This window comes from Phasianus colchicus, chromosome 17 (genome assembly GCF_987193195.1).
Source record: "Phasianus colchicus chromosome 17, bPhaCol1.hap1.1, whole genome shotgun sequence".
NCBI lineage: Eukaryota > Metazoa > Chordata > Aves > Galliformes > Phasianidae > Phasianus > Phasianus colchicus.
In genome coordinates this window covers 11480043-11495433 of record NC_143452.1, presented here as the reverse complement: position 1 = coordinate 11495433, position 15391 = coordinate 11480043, and the positions used below count along the sequence as shown (strand labels likewise).

The 15391-nt window shown below is 45.1% G+C and overlaps 1 protein-coding gene across 3 annotated transcripts in view; it reads left to right on the top strand.

Annotated features, from left to right (window-relative positions):
- Positions 1–5643: 5643 nt before the first annotated feature.
- VAPB (VAMP associated protein B and C) overlaps positions 5644–15391 on the top strand; it is a 30925-nt gene continuing 21177 nt past the window's right edge. For all 3 annotated transcript variants that reach the window (XR_016471977.1, XR_016471976.1, XM_031587662.2), the window contains exon 1: positions 5644–5957. Coding sequence is in view for 1 of the 3 variants with exons in the window: in XM_031587662.2 (XP_031443522.1) it covers positions 5900–5957 (58 nt within the window). In the remaining 2 variants the exon portion in view is untranslated. The remainder of the gene's footprint in view (positions 5958–15391) is intronic.

The window sequence follows — 15391 nt, the reverse complement described above, 5'->3', positions numbered from 1 at the left end:
TTCTATGCTTTAAATCTCGGTTAGCCCTGAAGTGGTTAGGCAGTTCAACTCAATGATTTTCATAGGTCCTTTCCAACTGAACTATTCTATGTTCACATCACATCTCTATTAATACATCACATCCCTTCTAATATTAGGCAAAATAAGATATTGTTGTCAATCACTAATCTAACATTTCTTAGCAGTATTTTAGAACAAAAGAATGTCAGATGACCTTTTCAGAGTTCTATGACTCCAGCACGTCAAAAGAAATAAGTTTGAAACTATATCTTTGTTTCTTATGCAAGTATTCAAGTGCCAAAACATATTTCTCTGTAATTGTTAGGCCTTCTGACGTCAAACTTATTTTTAAAAAATCCCTTTTGATCTTCTGGTAGTCTTGAAAATTTGCTTGCAAACTCTTTTTTTTATCAGTTAGGATCAAAAATGTTTGACCTGCAGAAATCGAATAAGCATTTCCAGATAGTCCATGAAGTGTCACTGGTCATTGGGTTGTTTGAGGGATATAAGACTATCCCGCATCCTGAGCATATTGATGGGCTTCGTCTCTGACACGTGAAAGTCATCCTTTCCTTCTTTCCTTCTCCTCACAATCTTCCCCTCAATTTTTAGGTGTATATGGTGTAAACAGCTATCTCAAAATCCTTACAGGAGTTCTAGTAGCTCAGAGTTATTTAATGCCTCCTATTTTGCATGGAAAATCAAGGCACTAAGATGAGTTTGGCCCCCTAAAGATTGGTACAGCGTTTAGTGAAACTGCCCTTATTCCAAAACAGAAAATTCCTAGAAGAAATGGTTCTGCTCTTCCCATTGCATCATCCTGCAAGTTGGGAGCTTTGCATTTTTGCTGAAACACTAACTGTTTTATTCAAGAAAATTGGGTTTTTCTTTGTTTCATTCCTGTCAGTGTTTTTAAACACAAATTACTGAACAAACCAACAGCTGTTCCTGTTCTAATGCTGAAGGATACAGACAAGCTTTTCTGCTGTTCTTTTCATTTGTATGGAGAGAAGACACCATCCAGTTGTTGCGATTAGGTTTGCTGCATCTCAAACCATTGATAAATTCACTGCTGCTTTCTTGCCTCATTTTCACTTCTGTCACAGTGTGAATTTCCTATTATTAAATCCATTATGGTTTTTTTACTATTTATTCTTTGTTTTCTTCTGGGATCTAGCCAAGAAAAGGTGACAAGTGTCTTTTTCTCCTCAAGAGTTTGAAAATATCTGTTACAGCAGCAAATATTTGTGAACAAAATGGTCATCTTTAGATAGCTTTATGAAATTGTTAAGAAATCATAGCAGCTGAGACGTAGCACTGCTTCACTATACTAGATAAGAGGGCAAAAAGCACTTTCATCTGGAGGAAGTAAATCATTGTAAAGCCCAAACAGTACCAGGTGAAGTATAGAAATGATTAACTTCTTTTGTGCTTGGTATTTCTGAATATAGTGCATCCAGCATTGAAACTGTGGCACAGTGAATTGACTTAAGTGTCAGAAATGGAGAATATTTAGGCGTAAGACACCTAAGACTTCTTGGCAATCTTCCCCCTTGCACCCTCCCATCCCCCAATATGATGAAGAAAAAAGGGAATCATTCTGGAAGTGTCTAAACAAAAACTTTACATTTGCATTTGTGTATTCGGGGCACAAGAATAACCTGATGTGCATTTAGCTCTTGCGGTGTAATAAATGCATGCCTGTAAAATTAAGCGTGGAGGTTAACTTTGGAATCAGCAGTTCTTGTCCTTCTTAAGAACGATCTGCCTTTTCCTTATGGTATTGAGTTAACCTTTAAAAAGATGGAAGGATCTGTGCCTTCTTATTGTAGTGTCTCTTACTGAAACAAACTAAAGCCGCTCAAAGTTACAGAGCATTTGCAGCACTGTAAACTGCACAAATTTACTACCATTGCTTCACTGCATGAAACGTAGTCAGATCACGAGTGATGAAATCTTACAGTGATGAGTTCCCAAGCTAATGAATGTTCTGAGACTTTTCTAGTCTTCTCTTGGGCTGGTCCCGAGGGCGTGTACAGGTTTGTCTGTATTGTTGGTTTGTAGATGCTAATGAGGAAAACCAGACTTTAGTTTTCTCCTTTTAGTTTGTATTGTTATACTCCCATGTAGTGCGTAGAATGAAAATTAAGAAATGTTGGTTTGGCATAATGTAAACGGCATTTTCAGCTTATGCATTCATAATAAACTTTTATAGTGTAATAACATGCTAAATCACTACCAGTCCGATGTATTGTGCAAAAAAGGTGTAAACATTTTATTAATAAAAAGCTTTGTTTATAAATGCCTTGTTTGAGTGGTTCTGAAATTCTCAGTGTTGTCAGAAGTAGTCTCTGTAGTGATAGAATTGTAGAAGAGGAATGTTAAGCAATACCACTGCAAAGTGAATGTAAGCAATAGTTCAAATAGCTGTTTTCCAAAAGCTATCACTAGCCATCATTCAGAAGCTGAAGCTTTTCCATGGTTTATGTATACACAGACAAAAGACAAGCTTGCACAGAAAGGGATGGAGAAAAAATGGCAGAGAGAATGCAGCTTTTGTCTCATGCTTCCTTTCTTTGCAGCGTGATGTCTGAGGAACTGCAGGCCACACACAGCCTTGTCAGCTTGTGCAAGGCCTGACAAATTCTAATGGGATCAAGTTATTTAATACATTGCCTTTAGCTTAGACTGCATCAAAAGTTGAATTCTTGACTGCTTAGGCCAGATTTCTGTCTATCAGAAATGTGAATTGCTTTTAATATTTGCACAGTGTTCAGGGGGGCTGTTATGCTGGAAAGGGTTCCGTTCTGATTTGCTGGTACAGCTAGCTGGTTGCTTGCTTCCTTTTTTCTTTGTGGTTGCTTTGAACTGCTTTGGCTATGTACAGCACAAAAATATAGACTTGGCTAAAGTTCTCTCCCTTGTCTTGGGTAATGATTAAAAGATGTAGTTTTATTGTTTCAGTGTGATGCAATTTAACATGTTAACAGCAGCCTTCAAAAGCACGAGCCCCAAAAGATCCCGTTCCTAATACTGCTCCTTCACCTGAAATTCCTGTATTCCTGGTTTTCATTTAATGTGGATAGACACTTCCATAGATTTTAAAGTAAAAGAGAAGCATTCTTTAAAACTGCTACAGTCCAAAGCTTCCTTAATGCTCTTCAGAGTTTCCCAGTGGTGTTCGTCTGGATTTGCTCCTCCTGTTAATCAGAAATGCACGTTGGCAACATGTGCATTTCAGCCTTGGAGTGGCTGAACTGTTAAGGAGACAAAGGTTGTTTTGTTAACTGAGAAGGTGGAGCATTGCAGGTGGTTTTGTGATGCATATCCATTTCAGTTACTCTGATCTGAACAATAGTGACTGCGTGCACATTTACATACAACCAAAAAACTACTTTCATTAGACTTGGTAAGTTGTTAACTTTGCATAAAATAACTTGCTGTGTTCTATATATGTTTCAGCATGAATGAAAACAGGGAATCCTCGCTATCCAAGTAGGTAAGTTCAGAGCTGCTCAGTGCAATCTGCTTTTGTAAGGTGATCCAGCCTGGCATACCCTTTATCATCCAACACTTAAGGCTGCACTTTATACTGCTAGAAAAAGCAGAACATGGAAGGGTGCAGGCAGCAATGCTGAGCTGTTGTTTACTTTGGGGAATTTTATTATGTATGACTATACGTTGTATAAGGTTTCCTCTGTCTTATTCCTCATTATGTTCCAATTAACTTGCAGATACGTATATAAAGCTTATCTCTTTCTACCAATTACTTGGAATGTTTATGGACAGCTATGTTTTATAGCTCAGTGAGGGAATCTGTTTATAAAAATAAAACAATCTAAGAGATTATATGGAAGAAGATAATGTTTCCAGAATATCGGCCAAGAAAAAGCTCTGCTCCAAAGCATGAATGAACTGAATTACTTCTTGACATCTAATAAAATGTTATGACATAATCTGTAGTTTATAGCATAAATTAGACCCCTCAAAATAGCAAAATTAATAAGGACATTCTAGGCTCCAAATCTAATTAAGTAGAATAGCACAGATGTAAAAATAAATAAATAAATAAAAACAAGAAAAAAAAATCAAGTTCCATTTATGGCATTGTGGCCACCTTTTCTCCAGCACAGAGAAGGAAGTTAAGGAAGAACAGCAGCACATGTATTTCAGTGTGTTGCTACCCATGGCTGAAACTTCTAACAACAACTCCTGACGTATTTATTGGCTAGAAAGTGATACCAAGTTTCATTTGCATAGTGTAAAATGAAGAGTGATATGAAATATATACAGGGGTTATACTGTTTTGGTGTGGAATGAAAGCAGTTGCAACAACCATGAAGGACAAAACACGTTTGTAAATCACACTAGATGAAAAATACAGGCTCTCATGGACAAGAGCAGCTGAAGTGTTGATGTGGTATAAATACTGCAGACATACTGTGCAGACTTCCTCACAGCGTTGAATGTCATCGTCCCATTTAGTGGTGTTAATTTTAACATGTCCATCAGTCATTTGTCATTGCTTCCATTGACAGCAGTGCCAACAGCCCTTTTATTCCAGATCTTTTTATCCATTTTCTGGCTTTTTTTGGTAAACCAGTTGCTGTTAGGGCTTGCTCTAACATAACTGAGTAGTGTAATACTTAGTATCCTTTGAAACATTTTCTATGCGGATAGGATTGCTTTTAGTCCCTGCAAATGTGGTATCATCCCCTCTGCAGTCCCATGGATCCCAAGTGCAACAGCCTAATAAACATTTTTTGTGTGTATATAAGCTATTTTTAACTTGTCTCTAAGCGATCAGGTTTTAGGACCTTAAAGCCTTGGTCTTCCTGAGCTCTGCTCCACCAGCACAGCCTGCCCTGACGTGTTACAGAAACAGTTCCTGGATTCTTACGAACTTTGGGAATGTTTAAGAGCAGTGGGTACGATGGATCCAAGCGTTGCTGCTGTGCTGCCCTGGCCTAAGGCCACCAGTAAAGCAGCACTTCGTCTTAAACCAACCTGTAAATTTAAGTCATCTTACAGAGAGTTTAAAAAAAAACAAAACTGGTGTTTTCTAGCATTTACTGTTGGAGAGCCTTAAAGCCACTACTGACTTTTAAGTGTGCTTTTATTCATGGCCAAGTTAGCGTTTCCCAGCGCTCGATGACAGCACCGGCTCGCAGTAGCGCTTCCCCGGTCCCGTAACGCCCCGGCCCTGCACTCGTGCCCTCGCCGCCTTCGGATCTCGCTGCGTGCAGAGCCGCTCTCTGGCGCTGCTCGCCCCGTCGTCGTTCCTCTCCCTCACCGTGCAGGAGCTCCCGGAGCAGCTGAGTCACGGGCGGCCCCGCAGCGCAGCTCCGGGCACTGCCACGCCCGGGGCTCCGAACGGCGCACACTGCGCGCACGGAACCGCGGGCTGAACCAGCCGGCCGGTCACCCGCACGCCCGGAAGCGGGCATTTTCGGTGATAACTGAACCTCGCGGGCTCTCGCTCCCCCTCCCGCCCTCGCCCCGCTCGGGCGCACCGAGCTCCCAGCCCGGCTCCCCGCGGTCCCCCCGCCCTCCGCCCGCCCCAGCGCGGCGGGATCCGCCCCCATCCCCGCGGCGGTGCACGCGCCATCCGCAGCCCCGCGCCGCTCCGCGCTGCGCCATCCCCGCCCCGCGCCGCCCTTCCGCCCGCGTCCCTCGCACAGCGCCGAGTGCCGCCCGCCGCCCTCCGCTCGGCCCCGCTCCGCTCCGCCGCTCCTTTCGCCGCTTCAGGGCCGCTCGGCGGCGGGAGAAGCGCAGCGCCCGGGCGCACCGCCCCGCCCGCCCTCCTTTCCTCCCTCCCCCCTTCCTTCCTTCCTTCCCCTCCCTCCCCGGCCCTTCCTCTCTCCGCCTGGTGCCGCCACCGCCGAGGAGGAGGAGGAACATGGCGAAAGCGGAGCAGGTCCTCAGCCTCGAACCGCAGCACGAGCTCAAATTCAAAGGTACGCAGCCGCCGCCCTCCGCCGCCGCCCCGCTCCGGCCCCGCGGATCCGCCGCTCGCAGGCCCCGCTCCGGCGGCAGCCATTTTCCGTTGGCCGGGGCCGGGCGCCGCCGCGAAAATGTCCTTCAGCGCCGCGGCCTCCCCGCATCCCCGGGCGGGGCCGGGCGGAGAGGCGGCTCCCGGCCCCGCGGGCTCCCCGCCGCCCCAGGCCTCTGCCCCCGCCGCCCGCGCCCACCCCGCGCCGCGGGCGGCGCTGCGGGGCCGAGGGCGGCCCGAGGGGAAAGTGCGCGGAGAGGAGCGGGGGGCGGCCGGCCGCGGGGCCCGGCTCCCGGCGGCTCGGCCCCGCTCTTCCCCCGGGCTGACCTTCCCCGCAGGGCGTGGGCCGCCGCGGCCGCCCGGGCGGGCCCGAAGGAGCGGGAGGGAGGGGGGAGAAGGGAAAGCGGGCGTCGGGAGGGGCCTCGGCCTCCGCGGAGGTGGGGTGGAAGGAGAAGGTTTTCCAGCTGACGTAGCGCGGGGCCGCTGCCCGGTGAGATCCGGCCCCGAGGCGCTGCGGGACGCGCGGCTGTCAGGGAGCGCGGGGCTGTGGCATCTCCGTCCGGGGAAACCGCGGGCTCGGCGGCGATCCCGGCCGCGTTCTTTGTGGTGAGCGCCGTAATAACGCCGCCAGCCTCCGAGGCGCGTTCGCTGTGCGCGGTCTGCCTGCGCAGAACTCCGTTTTTTTGTTAAATAAAGATTTCGGACGGGTTTGAGTTACTGCTGGCATTGAAATGCCAGGGTTGTAACCTGACAGATAGTGCTGCTGTAATACAACGCTCAGGGATTACCAGTAAGCATTCGGCAAGTTTATTTATGCTCCCGGAGTCAGAGGTTCTCACAGCTTCGTATGGTACCTGGCCAACAGCCTTTATTTAAAAATAGTGATTTATTTGCTGGCGCCTGGTTAAACTGCTCATTATCTAAAAGGCTTTCGTGTAATGCTTTACGCTTAGGGGACGTCTCTACCCGGTTTTAGCAATAAATACATCAGGACTAACAGTGCAGAGTGGGCTCATCAAAAAAGCCTGGTAATAAATGCTGGCTGGAATGAATTTGTCCTTGTGGTAAGCTGAAGTGTTTGCATGTTGTTATGGCAGCAGAATCAAACATGCTTAAGAAGTAAACTGTTGTTCCAATACTGTTTATGTTAAGGGCTGATTTTTGTCTTATTCTGGATACAAGTAAGGTTACTTCCAACCAGAAGACAAATCCAAACTCGGGTGGGCAAAAAGCGTGTCCTCAGTTGGTGCTGATCAGCAGTGAGATTGCGGTTGTGGTTCAGGGCTTTGCTTTCAGCACAGCAGGTACAGAACCAGGCTAGCTGCTGCTTGTTGGGGCAGTGCTGCTGGGTCAGCCTGCCTGGCCTCCGCCATCGGGAGCCACTGATGTTAATTCCACCAACCACAGAGGTTTTCCGTGCCCAACCTTCAGTCAGCAACATATATTCCTTGTAATGTAAAGCACAGCTTGACTAGCTGCAAGTAGCAAATGGCTTAGTTTTAATGTGTGCTTAAATATTAATGTTCAGACAGGCTTAATGCTGCAGATAGCCTTCATCTGCCTTGGCCATAAATTCTGCCCTACGGTCCTTCCTGACAGGAGTGCTGACCGCTGTCCTTCATTCAGGAAGGGCCCATTTGAAGCTTTCACCGAGTAACTTCTGCCCTAAGAAATCCCCGTCCTGCAGTTTGTGATGGCACATTGCCTAGCAATGTGGCAGCTGTGATTTTCTCACCTTTGCAAATAGTGACATTTATTTGCAGAGCATCGCTCTGCATGGAGCGAGTCAATGCACACTGACAGATGTCAGCTGTGTTGCTGTGCATGGAAAACTCAGGGCAGCAGTGCTGGTAAGGTGAGACCATGGGCCGGGTTCCACAGCACCAGGAGTGGGGAAAGGCCCTGGTCAGAATGCAGGGGGGTAGAAGAAGCAGACTGTTATCAGCTCTGTTGTTGTTACAGTATGATTCTTAAATATAAGATCAAGAGGAAGGTGTGACATTGACAATAGGATGCAGGAATAAGACACCAAAGTGAGGGTTTATTCTATAATGTGTCCTAATACAGGACTGCAGCAGTCTCTGTCAGTCAGCGCTTGCAATTAAAAAAGGATTTGAAGGTGTTTTTTAAGAATCTTTTGTACCCCTTCATTTGCAGCAATTCTTCTAAATGTGTTTGGAGCTCTCTTTCAAAACACTGCCTTTGTGTCTTTTTGCAGAAACACCAAAGAAGATATTTGTGCCAGAACATTTTTTTCATAGCATGCGAACATGAACAGGGGTTGTCTTTCCTCCCCACCTCCGCCTCCTACACCATAACACGTGTGCTCCAAAATAGCACGGCCGTGTGCTGAAGCACAGTGACAGGCTGCAGGATGTGCCCCTCCTGGCCGCAGGTCTGTGCTGTCGCTGTGCTCTTTGATGCTGGTAGCGCTGACTTCCTCCGGTTGGTCAGCAGTGTCCTGCAGCCTGGGTGAGAAAGCACTGAACCACAGGGCTATTGTTCAGGCTTTATTGGTAATGAGCAATGAAAAAGGCTGTATTTGTTCCGTGTTTGCATGTATGTTTCCTTTTTTGTTAATCTAGGACTAAAGAGCATCCAACAAACTGCCAAGGATTGTAAGTTAGATTGCAGGGGCCTGGCTGAAGGAGGCACTGGCTGCAAGCTCAGTTAGGGATGTGCAGCTCTGGTGCCTTCTGTGAGGCACATTTAGATAAAATCGCTCCTTCCAGTGCCGTGCTTCTGCTGTAGGATGCTGCCTTGTTCCTGGTAGAGCACATCCATCCTTCCAGTAGCATGGGCCCACCTGGAATAGATTTAATTCCAGCAGGTAGAATACTATTAGATTGTAACTCCTTATAAAACTTGCCTGGATCTTTAGCTGCTTGCAGTGCTGCATCCTTTGCAGCGCAGTGCCGTGCTGGAGGCTGGCAGAGGGCTCTCACACCTGAGGTTGCCGGCAGAGGTTGCTCCCTGCGCGCAGGGCTTTGCTCCAGGTGAGCCGGGACTAATGACTCAGCACTAGCTGTTGCAGTGCTCCCCAAGTGGCAAGTAGCAGTACTGCCCAGCGCAGGATTCATTCCTCCCTCACTAGCATAAATTGCTGCCTGTTGGAAATGCTGTTTCCTGTTTCCAGTGTGTGATTTTTCCACCTGCATGCATGCGATACGCCTCTGTGTGACTGTGCGGAAAAGGGCACAACAATAGAGCGGGAAGGCAGCGCTCCCATGCAGTGCTGGCTGCAGGCCTGGTGGTGTTGCTTCCCCAACAGGGAGGGCTGTGCTGGGCCCTGGGGCCTTCCTGGAGTGCTGGTTGCAGCCTGAAGCAGCCTGCATGGCATGGGAAGGTGGCTGCTGCGCTGCAGGAGAGTTTGAGCTCCTCCTTGTGCATCTGTATGCTGTAGCCAGGTCTGTGCATGGCAGTGCAGGCGTGCAGACCTCCTGTCAGGCAGATCATAGAATCAAACCATAGAATCACAGAATGGCCTGGATTGAAAAGGACCATGATGATCATCTAGTTTCAACCCCCCTGCTATGTGCAGGGTCACCAACCACCAGACCAGGCTGCCCAGAGCCACATCCAGCCTGGCCTTGAATGTGGGTACGGAGCTGAGGCTGCTCAGCCCAGCAGTGTGGGGTGTGGTTGGCCTGGTGTGAACATGCTATCAGCAGTCTCAGAAGAGAGGCTCAGCACTTCATAGGTGCTGCAGTCAAACTGTGCAGCTCCTCTGCCGTCCTGCTGCGGCCTGTGTGAACAGGGATCTGACTCTGTTCTCATCCTGGGTTGGATAAATAGGGATTTCTCATCGCTGCCACTGGAACAAGCTTTGTTTAAGTATGTGAAATACTGACAGTGTTGTGAGAAGTTGCCTCTTTAGTGTAATTAATATGCATCTTTTAAGCTGAGAATTTATGCGGTGTTTCCTTTTAACTGTTAGAGCCCTTCTGGTGTTTGCAGCGTAATGGCAGTTGGTGCTTGGGTTTCCTTGCTCTCCAAGGCTGTGCCGATGGCTGTCTGCTGGAAAACCTGCTGCCCTCTTCTCTGCCTGATTCCTAATAAAGTCACTGTTAGATCAAATAGGAGTAAGCCCTCACATCCTTCCACACATTTGAATTTAATTACCAAGTTTTACACTTAAAAAGAGAACATAGTATTTCAGTAACAGTCTTCATAAATCTGTGTGAATCTATATTTCATTACTCATTTTCTGGTGATGTTTAAATATTTGCAGTTCATGTTATGCTAGCTATTACTGCAACTTTGGCAAAATTAATAGCTTATTCTAACTATTAAGCATTCATTATAGTTGGACAGGCTTGCATCTCACTGTATTATTCTAATTTCACATGTATTAATTTTATAATTACTTCATCGCTTTCCAGAGACTCTTCACTGTAAAAGAGCAGTGCTTGGAGGAAAAGAACTGAGGATAAAAGCAAGAGGGGGACGTGTGGTGCCTGTGTCTCATGGTGCATCTCATTTTTGGAAAGGTGGAGTAAGTTGGAGACAGTGCTTCTTTGTGCTTCCTTAGCTGGCTGGTGCCCTGTGCATGGATGCAGGACACTGTCAGTTCCACAGGGACAGGATGAGGAGCTGCACAAGAGAGGGCTAGCAAAAATTTGAACCTTAAAATAGGATGTGCCCTTGGTTAGAGACCCAACTAGTGATTACTTGAGATGTGTGGAGCAGGTGAAGTTTAGCCACGTTTTCTATTAAATTTAATTAATGTATTTAGGTCTCCTAAGACTGCTTTCATTTCTCACAGTCAACTTGAAGGTTTCAGCTAGTGTGGTGCATGGGTTGAGGTCTTCTGAATTGTTTTGTACTGCGCTGATTCTAAGAACTGCAGGTGAAGTGATGAGCAGCACTGGGAGCAAAATATTACTGTTTCTAGGATGAGCCTTATGTGGCGACAGAGTCAGCGTGAACAATTTTTATTTGGAGTATACTTCTCCCAGGTTGGTGGAGTTTTGCATTTTTAATATGATCGGCTCTTTGCCTTTGTTGTAAGGGCAATACATTCAGAATTTCCTGTTCAGAAAATGCCTGGTAATAATATTGAATATGTATATATAAACATAAGGGAGAGAGTGATTGCCTTGAGCCCTGGGAATGTGGCAGTCATGTTGAAATAACGGCACAGGTAATGTGTCACAGCAGGTGCAAGTTGGCTGTGCGTGGCTGCACACTGTCTGCCTCCCAGCTGCTGCCCTGCCTGCGTGCAGTGCTTTGTCACCTGGGAAAGAGGAATGGGCAGTGAGAACCTGCACAGGTTTGTCTGATCATTTCTTCTCACTGGAAATGAATTATTGCATTTCCTGTCTTTTTGAGTTTTATAAATTAAAAACTTATCAGTAGTCATGCGATGGTGTGTTTATTTTTAAATGGGTTCACTACCTTTAAATGCAAAGCTGAATTTTGCTTAATTGTACTTTAATTCGGAGTTAGGATTGTAAAAATCAGAGTGTAAACCTCTAAATAGATAGTCGGATCTCTTTTGAAACTCAGTTGGAAAAAATTGCATCATCACCATAGTGAGTGATCCAACTTCTGAGCTCAGCTCAGCATGCATCTGTGAACAAATGCCTGTTGTTAAGAGAAGCAAAATTTGTCATATGCACCTGGCTCTGGAAGGTATTGTGTCCAATCAGCTTTGGACTAATTGAGCAACTGAACTTCTACATATGTTATAATGCAGTTTTTAAAGAAAACTGGGTGACCTGAGAGTTTCTCTTGTTCCTTGCTTTCCCTCTGCCTCTAAACATAGCTTTTTGCTGAGCTGGAGACAATGCAGGAATCAAATGACCCTTGCTAAGCCTGCCCATGTCTTGCTGTCACATTCATTTTCTACTATCTTGTTATTGTATTGGTCTGTGTGCTTGGAAGGACTCATAACTGCCGAGAGCAGTTTCTAGCTGGTACAGTAACGGCCTTTCTAATTTTTTTTGCCAGTGAAGTTGGTTGTCTTTGAGAGCTTTATTGATGATGTTTGCAACAGTTTTGTTTGTGGTAACAGCTGTTGCTTCAGACTTAAATTTCATCTTTGTTTTTGTTGGGGATGTGATCCTTCACATTATCATCACGCTGCTGCGAGCCCTTTTTTCTCTCCAAATAAATCCTCGCTGGGTTATGTGAGGATTTGGTTAGGCCAGGAGTCCTTCCCAGTGAGAGCACTGCTCTGCTCTGCTCTCCTCCAAGGACAGCAGGCGCTCGGGCAGCACAGCCAGGCTCAGCACCCAGTGAAGGCTGTCAGCCTCCTGCTGTGTGAGAAGTGAGGCAGAAAAGGAGCCTATCTTGCTTACGTATATCAATATTTAAGTACCAATTTATCTAAATTAACAACCACATTCATGCCAAATCTCTTCTTCTGGCTTTTGATTCAATATTTATTCAGTATATAAATCCTTTTATACCTGCTTTGTAGACTGAGATGTCTACAGAAGGCAAATAGAATATTTTTTTGGTATGTCTGGATTGTTGCTGAATTGGAAGATGTGGTCATAAAGGGGGATTTGTGCCATCAGTCTGGAGCAGCTGTCACAGTCTTGCATAGAAAATGTATGCAAAGCAAATCTCCATTTCCATGTTTAATTCAGTGCAGGATTGAAGCATGCATGGGTGGAAGTGACGGAGTGTTTACACTATGCAGGCAATCCAGACTGAGGGTTGACTGGATGTGTCCTTACCGGAATTACAGCTCTTCTGGAAATTGCTTACCTCCACTGTAATTCTTCTGGCCTCAAAGACATTCCTACAAATTGGGCACTTCTGCTGCCTGCAGGTCTTTATCCCACATTGTTAGAAATACTTTATGAAAATAATCTCTTAGCTAAACTATTTCAGTGTCTAGCTTTCTGGGCAGTAACCAAAGTCCTTCACACCACGGTGCTGTGGAGTAAAGATTTCATCGTTCTAAATTTAATCCTGTTTTCTTGGTTGGTTGCCACGAGGGGTGCAGAACAGAGGAGGGGGAGGTTTGCCTGGTGATCCATTTACTTTCAACATGGAATGTAAAATCGTGTCTGTGTGGGACTTGCTATGCAGCCAGATCTTGTGCTTTCACAAACACTTCTAGAGACTTAATTTGAGTTGGTTGTGCTTTAGAAGGCATGTAAAATGACTGTGTAATTCTTTAATTAAAAAAAAAAATAAGACAAAACAACCACAGAATTTTTTGTTTTCTCTCTGACTTCTTTTCATCTAGCCAGTTATTTCATCCTCCTGGTGCTGCTGCTGTTTCTTACACAAGAGCCCAGCCCTGCAGCTCTTAGGACTGCCCCTCACCTGCTTATATTTGCAGATTTGGAGATTTCTGACTTTCAATGCGTATTGCATCTTTTCAGAATGTTTGCTTGTATAATCTTCACTGGTTTGCAGTGGGTCCTCCTGTGGCCTTCCTACATGCTCACCAGACCAGCAACAAAGGTCTAAGGGCAGTAATTTAAATGTTTTTATAGCTGTTTTTACACTGTACGTCTTGATATCACTCATACAGTGATGCAGATAATGCTTGTGGGAGCTTACGTTTGCAGAATGCAATTTCACATACATATATTGTGCCAAACAGTATAAACCATAGGTACTTTTTTGCTTTATTAAGTTCTCCCTTCTGCGTCTATTTATTTATTTTTGCTCTGATCTTTAAAACACAGTTAATGGGCTGGTTTTCAAATGGTTCTTCAGAACAGTATCTTGCTAAATTCAGGATTCCTTCTCATTTGTAGATGTAATTAGTGTCTCACTGCCTATTTAGTTTTTGTGGGTTTGGGTTTTTTAACTTAGAAAAGCTGCTACTCATTGTGCATCCCAAAATCTCTAATTTTGCTCTTTTCTTTGGTATTTGCAATTTAGGCATAATTCTGCACTTAACATATTTGCATAGTTGCTATGTAAGTCACACATCAGATTTGTCTTTTTGAAGAGTATTTATGAGCATAAAATTAGAGTGGTTAAGTTGCTCCTTCCCTACCATTTGCGTGTGCATCTGAAATAGAGATTAGTGATTAAATTAGACTAGGCAAAATTGCTTGACAAGAAGTATAAGAAAAAGCGTGCTTTGGGGTGGGGCGTGGAGGATAAAATGGTGCTGCCTCTTGACAGCAGATGCTTCCCAGCATCTTCAATCTGCAGCCAGAGCAGCTCTGGGGCAGTTGCACAGCAAACCATCGTGCTGCACTTTGCTGCTGCATCCCTGCTGCTCCCCAGGGGGCTGTGCTTTGTTTCAGAGTCCTTTTGATACCAGCTGTGACTGTATGAATGAGGCTTCTAGCTATGCAGAATAACTAGGTATCTTGTTATACGCAGGTCTTAGTATTTCATGCTTATTGAAAGAGATGTTGCTGCTGTTCCATCAAGACGAGTGTGGCCCTGTTTTCTGAGCTGCTTTCATATCTGGAGAGAGTTGTTATGTGTGGTATTGGTGAGTGGAATGAACAAGGTAACACAATATGCTTGGCACTCAGTTCTAAAGGGATATGAAAGCACATTTGAGACAGATACACCTCTAAAAGCTAGCCAGCTGCTGTCAGTCTTTTGGTTATTTAATTGTGTGCAGAAACCTGCTTTAAGGTGAAGATACAGAGTAAATATTTCTTCTTGTATGACTTTGTTGCCAGAGATTTCTGTAAATAATGTTTGAGTCTAGTAAAAGTCTGAAGAGGTCAGCTGGGGGAAAGAAAACCGACAGCTGACACTGGTAGCAATATTATAGGAAGGGCATATTCTTCCATTTTGCTTGGAACCTTGTGTGTGGCCTGACAGTGAGAAGTCAAACTGTTAATAATCCTCTGAGGAATAGGAGGTGACAAAAAGTACACAGTAATAGATATTCTGAAAATAGTCTTCAGTCTCGTATCTGTTTTTTGACATTCTTTTCTTATTGAATGTGAAGCATGCTCTAGCAAAAGTAGGTAGTGTCAGAATAGGCCAGGGAAGGACCTTGATTAATCCATCCAAATGGAGTAATTTACTGCCAACCCTGACCTGACTTTGCCACCTTGATCATGTATTTTTGCTGGCGTTCCGTGTGCCCTTTTTTCCTCCTCTTAAAGAATTTTATTGATTACATGTTATCAAAAAGAAAATTCACAGCATAAATTATTGCACAAAGAGTGATTTGGATGGCACTTAAAATAATCTTTTCATCATGGCTTTCACAGCACAGCAAAAGTGGAAGTGGCCACTTGACTACATTTGCTTTGCTTCGAGGGCTCTTTGGTGAGGATGGTCATAGTAAGGAACAAAAGTGATCCCACAAGGGCACAGCTTTCTAGGGGCTTCTATACAAAATCCAAGTGAGGATTGAAAAGTTCGAGTAATTTACACAAGGGTGAAGAGCAGCCTGAGTTATGTCTTAAAAGTAATGACCAAATTTGGGTTAGCTCTGTCCTCCAGTGAGCG